General features: G+C 55.0%; 1 protein-coding gene across 5 annotated transcripts in view; it reads right to left on the bottom strand.

Annotated features, from left to right (window-relative positions):
* Positions 1-251: 251 nt before the first annotated feature.
* LOC108178222 (plasma membrane calcium-transporting ATPase 4) overlaps positions 252-15,805 on the bottom strand; it is a 35,797-nt gene continuing 20,243 nt past the window's right edge. The window contains exons 13-16 of one of the 5 annotated variants that reach the window (XR_007909856.2): positions 15,336-15,444; positions 14,752-14,831; positions 2,571-2,722; positions 252-2,114 (exon numbers count right to left, since the gene is read on the bottom strand). Coding sequence is in view for 4 of the 5 variants with exons in the window: in XM_051821134.2 (XP_051677094.2) it covers positions 14,267-14,303; positions 14,752-14,831; positions 15,336-15,444 (226 nt within the window). In the remaining variant the exon portion in view is untranslated. Of the gene's footprint in view, positions 2,115-2,570; positions 2,723-4,586; positions 14,304-14,751; positions 14,832-15,335; positions 15,445-15,805 lie in introns of those variants that run through there. The other 4 variants (XM_051821136.2, XM_070055115.1, XM_051821135.2 and 1 more) reach the window with 4 other exon arrangements.

The following is a 15,805-nucleotide window of genomic DNA, read 5'->3' on the forward strand; positions in this document are numbered from 1 at the left end:
GGGCAGGCTCTGCCTTCCTCTCTGGGGCTGGCAAGTGCCACAAGCAGCCCCAGACTTAGGGGACCGGACTCACGGGGCGGGGCAGGGCAGCTCACTCGCCTCACCACTGCCCACACTGGACTGGCTTCCACATCTGTAAGCTAATGAGGTTGCAAACCCAAGTTGTTTTTCCTGATTGTAATATCTGTCACTATCCAGAGGTTAGCAATATTTTAACCCATTGAGAGAAACACAGAATGACAAATGCCAGCTATGATAGATTGATTTTATTTGAGAGGCAGAGGGACAGCGAGACAGGGAGTCGCCATCTACTGATGCACTCCCCAAGTGCTCACAATGGCCGGGGCTGAGCCGGACCAAGTCGAAGCCAGAATTGGGGGTTGCAGCCGTCGCTGCTGCCTCCCAGTGTGCGCGTCAGCTGGAGGCTGCAGTTCGGAGCTGGAGCCGGGGCTGGAACCCAGGGAATCTGATGGGGCACCCAGGGGGCGTGATGCCTTCCGGGCGTCTGAAGTGCTGCGCCACACACCGCCCACAGTTTTAAATGCCTGAATTTCTCCTGCGGAATAAGAACACCTGTTTTAGCTTCCCGGTGCTGCCTTCCCAAGTGATCACAAACTGGGAGGGGTTTGAAACAGCAGAGGGCATTCTCTCAAGCTTCCAAGAATCTGAAATCCTGGTGCTGGCAGAGCCTCGCACCCAGAGCCCCGGGGAGAACCCCTCCTTGCGGGTTCCAGCTGCTGGGGCTCGAGGCCTTCCTTGCCCGTGGCCTCCTGCCTTGAGTCTCTGCCTGTTTCCACGCAGCCCTTTCTGTGTCTCTGTATGGCTTCTCCTTTCTGTCTCTTCCAGGGACCCCGGTCCAGGTGATCTGCAAAGACCCTTATGCCAAACAAGGTCGCAGCCTGGCACTCTGGGGAGCCGCCAATCAACTCAGCCTGGGACCGAAGCCGTGCAAGTGTCACATGTGTGTCTGTGGTCGTCTGGTGCACGTGTGAGTCCGGGGTCCCTGGAAAACTCCGCAGCCTTTAGGGGACCTGGTGTTTGGTCTGCAGGTGCAGCGCGAGTGCCTGGGAAGGTGTGTGCGACACCCAGGCTCCGGGTCAGTCTCCTGGGTCTGACTCCCAGCTCTGCACTCGCTGTTGGTGTCATCAAAGCCAGTTCCTCATTTCCCTGAACTTAGTCTGTAGAGGGGTCGGCTGTGCGGGCACCACGTGGTGCTGTACTCCTGTGCGAGTCAGAAACCAGGGCTCCTGGGAACCCCGAGTCCCCGCGAGAGGTGGCGCTCAGGGCCCAGGTGTCCCATGTCCTCCTGTCCCCACTGGAGCTATAGTGTCTGTTGCAGTCATTTCCACCCCCTTCTCCTGGGGAGTCCGTGAAGGAGCCTGCTCGGGTCGCCCGCCACGGGCAGCAGAGGCTCAGCTCCCGGCCGCGGGCAGGACGGGGCAGGCAGGAGGTGGGCAGCGAGGCCTGTGAGCCCCTGCACACCAGCGGGGAGAGGCTTCTCCGGGGCCCCGGGGCCTCTGCCCACCCACTCCTCATACGGGTCTGCCCTTCAACTCCACACACTCTGACTCAGCTTCCTGCCACCAAGAAGACCTGCAGGTGGCCCCAAGATGCAGGGCACTGTGTTCCCAGGAGCCCCAGGGTCAGCACTGCCACCTTGCTTAGCTGTCCGTTCCTACGAGAATGTCAGCCTTTTGTCTTTGTCCCCGATCATTTCATCAAAGGCAGATAGACAGCAAAGGAGGATCTGCACCAAGTGAGCTCCCCTGCGTTATTCTGGTAAAATCTGCTGTGGTTCCGGGACTCTGAACCGTGTCCCCTTCATGCTCACATGGGCACCGCCTCCACCATGCTCACCGCACTTGACCAAGGCCTTGAGTCCATGGCATGACCTTGGGAAATGCAAATATATCCCCCAGTTCTTCAGAACCAACATTAAACATAAACTCTGGGAGGTTGAAAACATTTCCATTGAAACAAGGAATAAAACAGGGTTGAAGGCTGTCACCACGCTCCTGCTGGGCCAGTGTTTTGAGAATGCCGTCTGCTACATCGCGAGAGTAAACACCCACGAGTGGCACAACTGCCCGCAGGCACGGAAGCCCTTATGTGTTCTAGAGAAACAAACCAGAAATAATAACTGGTAAGACATGTGGATTTAAGGCAAATATACAGATTTCATAGCTTTTCTCTACATCAGCAGTCACCAATAAAAATAGAAATCAGAGAGCTGTCTGATTCATAGAAGTGTCAAAAAAACTGTGGCATGTTTAGGAATAATTTTAATGATATGTGTAATAATAAAGTCTGTGAAGCCTGCCCGAGGGCCCAAGCCTGAATTTCTAGTCCCAGCCCTGCGCAGGGACAGAACTGAGAGATTCCCGAACGCCTTAGCTCTGAGTAACAGCCCACTGCGCCCCGCCCCCCACCCACCCCCAGCGCCACCCTCCTGCCTCTCGGATCCTGGGGAAAGGAGCCGGGTGAGCGGCAGGGCCCAGGCAGCTCCCCCTGAGCCCGCAGTCCTGCTGGGCACGGCCATGCCTGCTTCCCGCCTTCCCGCCCGGGCGTACTTGTTTATTGTGTGGGTCCCACGCCCAGCTCTGGACTCCAGCTTCCTGCTACTGCAGACCCTGGGAGGCGGCAGTCAGGGCTCCGGTAGGTGGGTCTCTAACATGCAGGTGGGAGACCTGCGAAGTTCCTTCCCTCACGGAAGTTCCTTTCCCTTGAAAGATTAATGAGATAGACAAAGCTTCAGCAATACTAATTTTAAGAGGGAAAAACCTGAATGCCCGGGCTCTGGGGTTAGGAGCATAAACAAGTACGCCAGGGCGGGAAGCAGGTGTGGCCGCGCCCAAGAGTTCCTGACTCTTGGCTCTGGCCCTGGAGCAGCCCTGGTTGTTCCACTGTGGCAGGCATTTGGGGAATGAACCAGTGGGTGGGAGAGCCCTTTCGCCCTCTCCCCCTCCCTCTCCCCCTCCCCCACTTCTCCCCTCCCCCCCCCCCCCCCCAGAGCACTCTCCATCTCAGATAAACAAAGTTGCTAACAGATAATGTGGAAGGTGAGGGGACCTGGCCATGACATCTGTCATCCCACTGGTCCCAGGGTTTTCCCAGCTGATCTGGCCGGGGTCCCCTCCCTCCCCCATCACCCCGTGTGCTTCCCACCTGCAGCCGCGTGCTTGGTCCAGGAGGAGGACCGTTCTCCAGGAGGGTGTGTGAGCAGCTGTGCTCCCCCACCAAAGCCCCCTTGCTGAGGACAGCAGGGGAGCAGAGCTGCCCCGGCTGACTGTTCATCTCCTGGGACGTGCGGTCAGCCCACTGCTGGTCGCTATACACACACCCAGGAGGAGCTGCCGAGGGAGAAAGGCATTGCCTGTGGCTCACAGTCCAAGTTCAGGCAGCCCTCGGGTCTGGCCGTCTGTCTGGGAGCCTGGAGGGTGACAGCCGTGCAGGAAGGAGTACATGGAGAGCAGGAGGAAAATGAGATGGAAAGCACACAAATGGGGGAGGAAAGACCAACACTGTCTTTGTTCGCAGTGAGATCACTGTGTGTAGAAAATCCTGCAGAATCGCCATAGACAACAGAAATCCTGGAACTATAAGCAGTTACAGTAAAGCTGGACACAAGATAAATACACAAACGTCCATTGTTTTCCTTCATGAATCAGCAGTGAGCAGGTGGAATTTGAAATTCAAATGACAAGAGGAAGGTGCGGCAGAATCGGCGTCTGGCCAGGCTGCTCTCTGTAGCCAAGGTGGCGCCTTCTTGTGCCTCCATCCTTGCATGGCAGAAGAGCCCGAAGCGCGAGGAGATGGGCCCTTCAACTCTGCCCCCTCGGCCCAGGGATGACCCCACTCATGAGGCACAGCCCTGGTGTCGTCACTGTCCACCAAAGCCCACGCCCCTCAACACCGCTGCACTGGGCATTCAGTGGCATCGTGAGTTTTGGAGGGCACATCGTTATCCAAACTAAAACGAGAGTCCACCAAGTGAATAGGACTGTGCTCCTTGTGAGAAAGTGGAAATTTGGCTGCAGAGACACAGATCGGCAGGGTGGGGGTGGGTTTGAGCTGCGGCTCTGTTCCTGAGTCCAGCTTTCTGCCAGTGTGCACCCTGGCAGGCTGTGGGAGAGGATGGCTCACGCGCCTGGGCCCCTGGTACACACACGGGAGACCTGAGTGAGCTTTAGATTGTTGGTTGTTGTGGGCATTGGGGGAGTGAACCAGTGGGTGGGAACTCTCTGTATGTCCCTCTGCCTTTCAAATAAAATGAATAAATAAATAAAAATTTAAAGTTTAGATCGCCAGTCTCGGAACACATAACCCATGGCAATTGTAACTGCAGCTGTATCAGGGTGAGCACTGACGTTTGACAACGTGGTCGCCGCCCTCCCCACGTGTTTGGTGTTCCTCTTCCTCCCCTGCCTTCTCTTGTACTGGGCATTACCTAATTTCCTCTTTCCCCTGTTGTCAGCTTTTAAGTGGCACGCTCTTTTACAATTCTTAAAAATTACAACATTTACCTTAAAGCTAATTGGTACGTCTACTCCTCAACCATGTTTGTGCAAAAATTTAACTCCATTGAATGCTCTCCAAACTTAGGAATTTTAATCCTATCTCTATTTTAAACTCTAAAAATTATTTGTCATTAATTTGCATTTTCCTACGAATTTATACTTTTATTGCTTTAAAATCATTGTTAGGTTTCAGCTGTCCGACTGGAATTATTGTCCTCTGCCTGCCGAATGCCCTTGGTGTCCTGGCGCACGTGTGCGTGCTGGTGAACCATCTGCCCTTTTCTCTTCGTCTGAAGATGTCTTTGCTTCATCTTCGTTCCTGACGCCAGTTCCTGCTGAGAACAGAATTCTCCGTAGAAGTTGTTGTCCTTGAGAAGACAGATATAATCCCACTGTTCTTCCTGCTCCATGCTGCTGTCGGGACGCTGACCGTGACTTTCTCTCCCCTTTGGATGACCTCAGAGCTTTGTCTTTGATTGCGTGCCATTTTCTTCTACTGGTTTTCACTCCCAGTTCTGTCTCCTGGAGTGCAAGATCCACTTTATAACTTTGTTATTTGTCCTTTTCATGGAGGTACATTTCCATATAGTATAATAGCTTCGTATTAAGGGTGTAGTCAAATGGGTTTTGATACGTTGTCCACCCATGTAACCCTCACTCCTATCAAGTTATGGAACAATGTTATCAGTTGTCGGGCTCTGTCAGGCTGTTGGGTGCAGATAGTTAACCCCGAGCCTGCTGGAAATCTACTCCCGCCTGCCTCTGGGATGATACATGGTAAGTGAAGAGCTTGGGTCAGGGTTACTCAGGAGGCTTCTCCACTTGCTATACCTCCTGCCCCCAGTATCCAGGTCCACAGTCACCGAGGCAACTTAGAAGGGCCCCTGCCCACTGCCTGAGCCAGCGGGAGTCTGACCCCATACCCTGCCAGGCAGACTTTCTATAAATAAAAGGCTTTCCTGCCTTGACCTCTTCCGCCTGCCGTGCCAAACCTGCCAGTTACCCCTGCATAAAGTTCCCCTTCTTCGAGCCCAGTCAGTCTGCCGCTTCCCAAGCCGAGACCACAGACTGTCTTCCATCACCATAGCTGGGTTTGTCCATTTTAGAGCAGAATGTAAGTGGCACCCTCAAGTCTAGTCCCTTCTGCGCCTGGCTTGTTTCCGTCGGCTGAACGCTATGTGCATCAGTAGTTTGTTTCTTCTGGTAGCAGCAGGGTTTCGTCTTCTGAAGACGTCGGCGTGTTTATCCACTCTCCTGATCCCAGACGTGGGGCCGTTTCCAGTTTGGGACTACCGTGAGGCAGACTTTCTGCCGACACCACGCAGAAGTCTATTCCTGGGGCCTATGTTTTCATTTTCTTTGCAGAGATGCACAGGTGTGAAATTACAGAGCCATCGGCTAGCTGCATATTTCATTTCATTAAAAAAACAACTGTCACCCAAGTTTCCGAAGGAGGCGCACCATTCCGCACGGCCAGGGGAGAGTGCGGGACTTCCCGTTGTGTCAGATGCTAGACAGCGTGGGGCGGTGGAAGGGCTTTTAATTTTAGACATTCTCGTGGGCGTGTGGTGACAGCTCTTTGTGGCTTTAATTTGTCTCTCCCTGCCAACTCATAATGTTAAGCATTTTCTCCTATGTTTACTGCCCATTCATGTGTCTGTTTGTAAAACGCCTATCAAGGCTGTAGTCCACATTCTTACTGGGCTATAGAAGTTGTATATTCTGATAAAGTCCACTTGCAGATACTGCACTGTGTCTCCTACCAGTCTGCGGCTTTGCCTATTTGCTTTATTTTTTGTAAGATTTATTTAGTTAGTTAGTTGATAGGCAGAGTTATAGAGAGAGAGAGAGGGAGAGGCAGAGAGAGAGAGTGAGAGAGAGTGAGAGAGAGAGAGAGAGATCTTCCATCCGCTGGGTCTCTGCCGAATGACTGGAACAGCCAGGGCTGGGCCAGGCTGCAGCCGGGGGCCTGGGTCTTGGAGTGGGCGTGGGGATCCAGCACTTGGGCCTTCTGTTGCTGCTTTACCCGGGAGCGGGACCAGAAGTGGAGCAACTGAGGACTGAGCCAGCGCTGATACAGGATGCCACATCACAGCTCTGATACAGGACGCCGTGTCACAGCTCTGATACAGGATGCCGTGTCACAGCTGATACAGGATGCCGCGTCACAGCTCTGATACAGGATGCCCGCCACGGCTCTGATACAGGATGCCACATCACAGCTCTGATACAGGATGCCCGCCACGGCTCTGATACAGGACGCCGTGTCACAGCTCTGATACAGGATGCCCGCCACGGCTCTGATGCAGGATGCCACATCACAGCTCTGATACAGGATGCCACATCACAGCTCTGATACAGGATGCCACATCACAGCTCTGATACAGGATGCCGTGTCACAGCTCTGATACAGGATGCCACATCACAGCTCTGATGCAGGATGCCACATCACAGCTCTGATACAGGACGCCGTGTCACAGCTCTGATGCAGGATGCCCGCCACGGCTCTGATGCAGGATGCCACATCACAGCTCTGATGCAGGATGCCCGCCACGGCTCTGATGCAGGATGCCACATCACAGCTCTGATGCAGGATGCCACATCACAGCTCTGATACAGGATGCCCGCCACGGCTCTGATGCAGGATGCCACATCACAGCTCTGATGCAGGATGCCACATCACAGCTCTGATACAGGATGCCACATCACAGCTCTGATACAGGATGCCGTGTCACAGCTCTGATACAGGATGCCACATCACAGCTCTGATGCAGGATGCCACATCACAGCTCTGATACAGGACGCCGTGTCACAGCTCTGATGCAGGATGCCCGCCACGGCTCTGATGCAGGATGCCACATCACAGCTCTGATGCAGGATGCCCGCCACGGCTCTGATGCAGGATGCCGCGTCACGGCTCTGATGCAGGATGCCCGCCACGGCTCTGATGCAGGATGCCCGCCACGGCTCTGATGCAGGATGCCGCGTCACGGCTCTGATGCAGGATGCCCGCCACGGCTCTGATGCAGGATGCCGCGTCACAGCAGAACTCTTCACTGGCTATGAAGCACACAGCTGCCTGCTGCCCATCGCGCTGTCGTACCACATCAACCGTCTAAGTATATTCAGACTGTGCAACGGATATTTATAACTTTCTTCTTGCAGCACTGAAACTCTGTGCTCACTAAACACAAATTTCCCCTCCCAACACCCCCTCAGCTTTATACTTCCTGTTTCTATGACTGTGACTAATTTAGATTCGTCATACAAGTGGGGTAACACAGTGTTTGTTCTTTTTTGAGCAGTTTATCTTCACATAATGTCCACGTTGGAGCAGACTTCCTTCTTTTTTCAGGAGTGTGTAAAATTCCACTCTGTGTGTCTACCGCATTTTCTCCATCTGCTCAGCCACGGTTTTTCCTCTTGGCTCTGAGGAACAATGCTGCAAATAACACGGTGTGCAAGCATCTCTTCGGGCTCTGCTTCAAACCCTCTGGAGAGCTGAGCAGACCCAGAGGTGAGATTGCTGGACCATCTAGTTCATTTTCAATTTTTGAGTAATGTACGTAAACATGGCTGCACCATCTCACCTTCTCACCAACCACGCACAGAGGTCCCGCCTTCTCTGCAGCCTTGTGAATGCTATTTTCTGTTTTTCAGGCAGTGGCCGTCCTGACAGACGTCGTGTAGATTGGATTTGCATTTGCCTAACAGTTAGTGATATTGAGCATCTTCCCATGTGCTGATTGCACATCTGTCTGTCTTCTTTGGAGAAGTGCCTATTCAAGGTCTTCGCCCATTTTTAAATTGGGTTATTTTGCTGTCCCTGCAGAGTGGTAGAATTCCTTACGAATCACGTTGCCTTTTCATTCTGTTGCCTGTTCCTTTGATGTGTGGACATTCCAAGTAGTCTCATTTGTCTTCCTGAATTTATACAACTGTTTCTCTTCTCAGATCTGAGATGTTTCAAGCCATTAAATTCTTTCTTCAAATCATCTCTCTCTGCTCCTTTCTGTTTCTCGTCTCCTTCTGGGGCTTCCATATAAATATGTTGTTCATTTGATGACATCCTATAAAGTCCTTTAGCCTCTCAAAGTCCCTTAGTCTCTCCAAGTTTTTCATTAGTTTTTCTCTTTGTTCCTTTATACCAGGAATGTTAGAATCTGGCCCTGAACTTACTGATTTTTCTGCTCCTCCTGGCCCAGTCTTCTATTGAATCTTCTTTTGAGGGTTTCTACTAAGTTACTGTCTTCTTCAGTTCCAGAATTTCTGTCTGGTTCTTCTTCACAGTTTCCAACCCTTTGTTGATAGTCTCATTTTCATCGCACATTACTTTCCTAATTTTACATAGTTGACTCTTTGTTCTCTCTCTCAGAATTTCCATCATTTTTTTTTTTTTTTTTTTGGACAGGCAGAGTGGACAGTGAGAGAGACAGAGAGAAAGGTCTTCCTTTGCCGTTGGTTCACCCTCCAATGGCCACCGCGGCCGGTGCACCACGCTGATCCGATGGCAGGAGCCAGGTGCTTCTCCTGGTCTCCCATGGGGTGCAGGGCCCAAGCACTTGGGCCATCCTCCACTGCACTCCCTGGCCACAGCAGAGAACTGGCCTGGAAGAGGGGCAACCAGGACAGAATCTGGCGCCCCGACTGGGACTAGAACCCGGTGTGCCGGCGCTGCAAGGTGGAGGATTAGCTTAGTGAGCCACAGCGCCGGCCTATCAAATTTAATTGATAAGATGAAGTATAAGAAGAAGAGAGAGCCATATCCACCTATGTGGAATCTGACCAGCATTGTTGGACGTTTGAAATGTCTTCTAGTAGACTCACAAATTATTCTTAATTTTAAAATATTTTAATGTATTGAGCATCCTTATGACGGTTATTTTGAATTCTTCATCTGGGAATTCATATACCTCTGTTTCTTTGGGGTTGGTTTCAGAGGGTTAATTTATTTCTTTACATGTACCATGTTTCTATGTCTCTGTATGCCCAGTTATTTCCGCTGGGATTTGGGCATTGAAACATCAGCCACCTTTCCCAGACTTTGGTCTGGGTTTATACCAGGACGACGTTCCCCACGCAGCTCAGCGGGAGGCTCCGGACGCCTTTTCTGGGACGCGCACTCCGGTCTTGGCGAGCTTTGCCTCCTGGTGGAGGAGGCCTGCGGTTCTGCCTCCCCGTTCGCGCAGGTCTGGGGTGCCGTGAGCGGCGGTGGTGGAGCGCCACCTAGTGCCCACCTGTGGAAGTCCGATTCCTGCCGGCTCGGGTTCTAAGGGTCGGAACCCTGCAGCAAAGGAGCCGAGGGTGGTCTCCTCCTGTCCCTGTAACAGCGGAGGTGGGAGGTGGGGCTCTGGGAGGGTGCGCTGTGCCAGCACCCGCTCCAGGCCGGCAGGAAGCTCTGCCTTAGCCTGGGCCGCGTCTCCCAGGGACGCTTGGTCCCCTCGCGGGACTGGGGGCAGGAGCAGGAGGCAAGGCTTCCTACTCCACCACCTGCTTTCTTTTGATACACTTGATCTTAGCCAAAAGGCCGAGAAGCGATGGCCTGCTTTCTTTTGATATAACTATTTTGTAGTATTCCGTTTTATCTCGACTCTTGGGTTTTCATTAATACCTCACGTTCCTTTCTTGGCAGCTGTGCGGATTGTGACAGGCGTGTGACGTTACAACAGGTCATCGTGGAAAGGTCCCTACTTCATGAGCGGTGTGATGGGCTCAGGGACTCCACCCCAGCCTCCCTCTCCCGTCCTCTACTTACATCCACGGCTGTTGTTGACAACAAAGCCAGCGTGGCTGTCTGCACCATAGGCAGTCAGTAACCCCACAGTGATGTTTCAGACATGACAATGTCGTCCCTTAAATTCACTAGCGTATTTACCCCTTTCTCCTTTTTAAAAATCATTGATTGACTGATTGATTGACTGATTGGAGAGGCAGCGAGACAGAGAACACCCTTCCTCTTGCTTACTCCCCAGGTGCCTGCGGTGACGGGGGCTGGCCAGGCTGAGAGCCAGGAGCTCAGCGCGGGTCTCCCTCGTGGGTGGCAGGGACCCAGCTTCTGGGCCATCACCTGATGTTTCCCAGAGTGCACCATAGGAAGCTGGCACAGGAGCAGAGACAGAAACTGAACCTAGGCGTTCCAATGTGGGTATGGGCATCTATTGTTAAGGATTTATTTACTTATTAGGAAGCAGTGTTACAGAGAGAGGGAGGCAAGGAGGGAGAGAGAGAGAGAGAGAGGTCTTCCACCGCTGGTTCACTCCCCAGATGACCACAACGGCTGGAGCTGCACCAATCCAGAGCCAGGAGCCAGGAGCTTCTTCCGGGTCTCCCACGTGGGTGCAGGGGCCCAAGGACTTGGGCCATCTTCTGCTGCTTTCCCAGGCCACAGCAGAGAGATGGATTGGAAGTGGAGCAGCCAGGACTTGAACCAGCGCCCATATGGGATGCCGGCACTGCAGGCCAGGGCGTTAACCCGCTGCACCACAGCACCGGCTCTAGGCACATGTTTCTTACATACAGAAAAGGGCAGGCTGCTTCCCGCTAGCAGGTGGTTCCCAGGCAGGAGGCTCCTTCCCTCTCCCCCTCCCCCCCCCCAAGTCTGCGACCCTGAGGGCAGCTTCAGTTCAGCAGCAGAGATGTAGTACCAGAATCAAAGCATCCAGCCGGAGAAAATGGGTCACGCTGAACCCCTGGGCCGCGGGGATCCCGACTGCATCGCCCCGCCCCACAGCCACCTGGTGCTCCCCGGTAGGTGAAGCCTATGCACACCCTTGACCCAGCGACCCACTCCTGTATGCGATCCTCAAAGAAACGCTTGCACAGGCCCGAAAAGGAGCAGGGGCAAGGATGCTCACTGTGTACTCTTTGGGGTGACAGGAAGTCGGAAGCCCCCGGGGATGCACTTTCCCCGAGCTGGACAGGTAAAACACGGAGCTAGATAGCACGCGATATCATGCAACAGTTAGAAACAAGAGTCGACGCACACGTGATAGTACTGTGATCTCAAGAACACAGTGCCTAGTGGCGGAAAACTGGCTAGTATTTATATCAATTAAAGACACACGCATCAGGCCGGCGCCGTGGCTCACTTGGCTAATCCTCCGCCTGGGGCGCTGGCACCCCGGGTTCTAGTCCGGGTTGGGGCACCAGGTACTACTCCCGGTTGCTCCTCTTCCAGTCCAGCTCTCTGCTGTGGCCCGGGAAGGCAGTGGAGGATGGCCCAAGTGCTTGGGTCCCTGCACCCACATGGGAGACTGGGAGGAAGTACCCGGCTCCTGGCTTTGGATCGGCGCAGCTCCGGCCGTGGCGGCCATTTGGGGAGTGAACCAACGGAAGGAAGACCTTTCTCTCTGTCTCTCTCTCTCACTGTCTATAACTCTACCTGTCAAAAAAAAGCACGCATCTACCTGTCCAAAAAAAAAAAACAAAAACAAAAAAAAACAACAAAAAAACACACATGCATTTAAAGCAGTGCCGTGGATTTTAAAGGACGCATTGCAATCAGTAGCACACTAGCCTGCTGTCCACGGGCAGAGAAGGGAACAGAAACAGGAGGCAAAGGAAGGGCCTCACACAATGGGACTCGCTCTGCACCTGAGGATCAAGAAAGCAAAAAGGAAACGTGACACGAGGCTGACAGCTCCACAGTGTCGATGACACGCTGTGACAGCAGCTGCAGGGCTCATCAGCTGTGACCAGACACCTGCAGGAGGCAGGGAGAAGGGCAAGCCCTCAGAGGGCACACGCAAGCCTGCCAGCCAGCCCCTGCCCATACGGCCTGGCAAGATCCAGCCTGCGGAGGCCAGCGCCGCAGGTTAAGCCGCAGCCCACAGCAGTGGACTGGGCAAACAGTCTGGGCAAACACATGGGAGAAGCGGTCACGGAACAGACAGCGGCAGAAGCCCGAGTGCTTCAGGAAGTTAAAGCCGGCTGCCTCGCGAGGATCGCAGGGACACCCAGGCCCCGTTCAGGTTCAGGGAGCTCAGAAGGAGGAGAGGCAGCACACAAGTGAGGGAGCATAGAAACCCGACACTCACAGCTCACTCACAGCTCCCCAGATATTACTGCCCGGCCCCTGCAAGTCTGCCATCCCCACCCCCAGCAGAGGGCCAGCCCCGCCCATTCATCCCCCACCCCCTCACCATTCCAGGGAGCGCCCACCCACTGCCCCCAGGCCAGGGCCAAGGCCAGGGCAGCTGCCCGAGAAGGGTTGCAGACCGCGGCAGCTGCTGTTTTCCAGCCGGTCGACAGGCTGTTATAAACACTCGTCCTAGGTTGCTATGGCAAAGTGAGTGTGCGGCCTGGCTACGGGGGAAGCTATTTATGTGCCTGTCATGGCACAGTGGGCTGTTTTTTATTATTTTACTTTTAGAGTTTTCCTTTCCCAACCTCCTAAAACAGCTTAAAAAAAAAAAAAGACCCCAGCTCCCCCGCTGAGTGCTGATCGAGTCTGAGCACTTGAACAGCTCCTGGTGCCTAGAAATGCTTAGCAATGCTCTCCTTGTTGTACAGGGGCAGCTGGCACACAGGCCCCTGAGGGGTGCTGGTCTGATGTTTCCAGAATGTCTGGGTTTTTAGGAAAAGCTCAGGGTCTGGACTTCCTGTGTGAAACGCCTTCCATTTTTAAGGATTGGCCACTGGTTCCCAATGCGCTTCACGCGGCGGGGGCCTGCGTGCTGTCAATGCCACCGTCCCTCACGGCCCAGCCAAGCCCTGGGACGAGCGCTGGCAGTGGGTCTCCTGCTTGCTGCCCTGTCTCCGTCACACGTCTTGCTCCCTGGGGACATCGTGGGGCAGGAGCTACGTGAGGAGAGGGAGGAGGGGGAAGCAGAGGCTTCTGTGTAGTCCCTGAGCCTCAACCTCTGGGTACGAGAAGCTGAGAGACCACAGACCCCTCCTCAGGGTGACCATGAAGCCAAAGGGACCAATTTTTCAACAAAGACCTTATCTGTGAAAATCAGCCTGGGGTGGGCGGGCATTGCGATGTAGCGGGTAAAGCCGCTGCCTGCGACGCTGGCATCCTGTATGGGCCCACTTCTGATCCAGCTCCCTGTTAAGGTGCCTGGGAAAGCAGCAGAAGACTGGCCCTGCACCCATGCGGGACGCCCAGATGAAGCTCCTGGCTCCTGGCTTAGGCCTGGCTCAGCCCTGGCCGTGGCAGCCATTTGGGGAGTGGGCCAGTGGGTGAGTGAGCCCTCCGCCATGCCCTCTCTCTCTGTAACTCTGCCTTTCCAATAAATAAATACATCTTAAAGAAAGGAAAGCAGCATAACCTTGATCTTCAAAGCAGTCCCTTCACTGTCCCTGGTGCCTCGGCACCCGGCTGCCCTCGGGCTCCTGCCTGGCAGGTGCCTTTAGCGCCGGATGACCAGACCCTCGGGATGATCGGTGTGAGTTGTCACACAGCCCTTGCGACCTCAATGCTATCCCCATCCAGGGGCTTGACTGTGTTCACATGTTGGAAAGCGAAACAGCGCTGGGAGGTGGAGCCTCGGGGGAGGGGCCGTGGAGAGTCCCCCCGCGGCTCCGTGCGATGCTGCAGGAGTGGGTTCTGATGAGAGGCTGGCCCGCTCCTCTCTCGGGCCTTCTGGCTCTGGCTCTCTCTCTCACCTGCCCATGTGCTGCCTTCCTCCGAGTGATGGTGCGGCCCTGGATCTGGGACTGCCCGGCCTCCACGACCGGGAGCCAACTACAATACTGCCCGGTACCTGTGACCCGGTCTGCGGTGTCCCCATCTGAGCCAGCGCTTTCTACTCCAGCCACGGAGATGAATGGGCGTCTCTGCTGCTGAGAGTAACTGAAATCAATGCACACGGCCCCTTGGGGGGTTCCCAAGGTGGGGCTCTCAGGGTGCGTGAGGCCCCAGCAGCAGGCTGGACCACGTAGGAACCTTCCCGAGTCGGCGGCTGGGGAGGAAACAGCACCAGCGTGGACACACGAATCGCCATGTCTGCTAAAACCCGTCCGCGCAGGTTCTAGCATCGTGCGCTCGCCAAGCGTGCCTCGCTGGTTTTCTAACATCCCAGCGCTGGCTCCTGTCTCCTCAGGCTTTCCCGCTGGGCAGGAAGGAGGCCGAGACTCGTCTTCCCAACTTAAGAGGGCTGCAGGGCGAGTGCCAAAGGCCACACTGCCCGTCTGCCCCAGAAGGCTCTGGTACCCAGAAGTCCTTCCCCTCGGCTCTCCTGCCAGCGCCCTGCCATCCCCCAAGGGGCTCGTCTTGTCACTCAGCACTCACCACGTGCCCGGGGGGGTCAGGGTTTCTGGAGAGGAGGCTCTCGGTACTGAAGACACGGATGCTCCTGGACTGACATCTTCCTGGAAGAACAGAGAATGGCTCCTGAAGACAGCGGGCCTGTCCTCGGAGCACCTGGGCCCGAGCAAGGCCCACTTCCTGTGGGCCCCGATGTCCTGTGGGGAGGGGGTCAGAGGCCCAGGAAGCTTGCACTGGGAGACCCGGCGGTGCTGGGAGATGCTGGCACCGGGCATGGAGGCAGGCTGGGAAGAGAGCTCCTGCCGAGGGGCCCCCAGCCCTGCCTGGGACGCTGGTGCCAGGCTCTCCTGCTGCAGCTGTCCCCCAGCGGCTTTCCTCAAGAAGAAACAAAGCCCCCAGCCCAGACCACCCGCTGCACCCTTTCTAGAGCCCTGCCGGCCTGTCTCCGGAGTCGCAGCTGATGGTCTTTCCAGCCTGTTCTCCACCAAGTGCTCAGGGGAGCCAGAAGACCGGAAGCTTAGAGAAGGTCACCTCTGGGAGGTGCCAGGTGCATTCTGGGTGCAGAATGTGGGGCAGTCTGGCCTCAGGGATCAGAAAGAAAAACCTACCCAGGTCTTCTTGCCTTGGAGGCAAGAGGTCGTAAATATTTTTGGCTCGCTGTCCAGGCCGAGGCAGTCAGTGAGGGCATGCCAGTGACCCGTAGGTAGGGGACACGACCTGCAAGATGAGAGGGGTGCAGGTTACGGGAGGGCCACGGGAGGTCCACGGGAGGCCCATGGGAGGCCCACGGAAGGGCCAGCCGAGCAGAGCGGGGCACCTTCCCCACCCTCCGCAGACCTGGGCTGGAATCATTTCCTGGAGGAACAGGGGACTCGCTGGATAGAAGCTGAGAGCGGAAACTGGGCCCAGGGGTTCCAGAGCAAAGTCTTTTTCACAGGCCTTCGGTGAGCTGGGCCTTTGGAGCAAGGCCATGGCTAGTGTGTCAGGTAAGTGCCAAGGGCTCCCCAGCCCAGAAGTGTGCACCCCTGGAAAACGAGCTGGGCTCTAGAGGACTGCCAGGCGAGGTCATGAATCCCAC

This window comes from Oryctolagus cuniculus, chromosome 13 (genome assembly GCF_964237555.1).
Source record: "Oryctolagus cuniculus chromosome 13, mOryCun1.1, whole genome shotgun sequence".
Lineage (NCBI taxonomy): Eukaryota > Metazoa > Chordata > Mammalia > Lagomorpha > Leporidae > Oryctolagus > Oryctolagus cuniculus.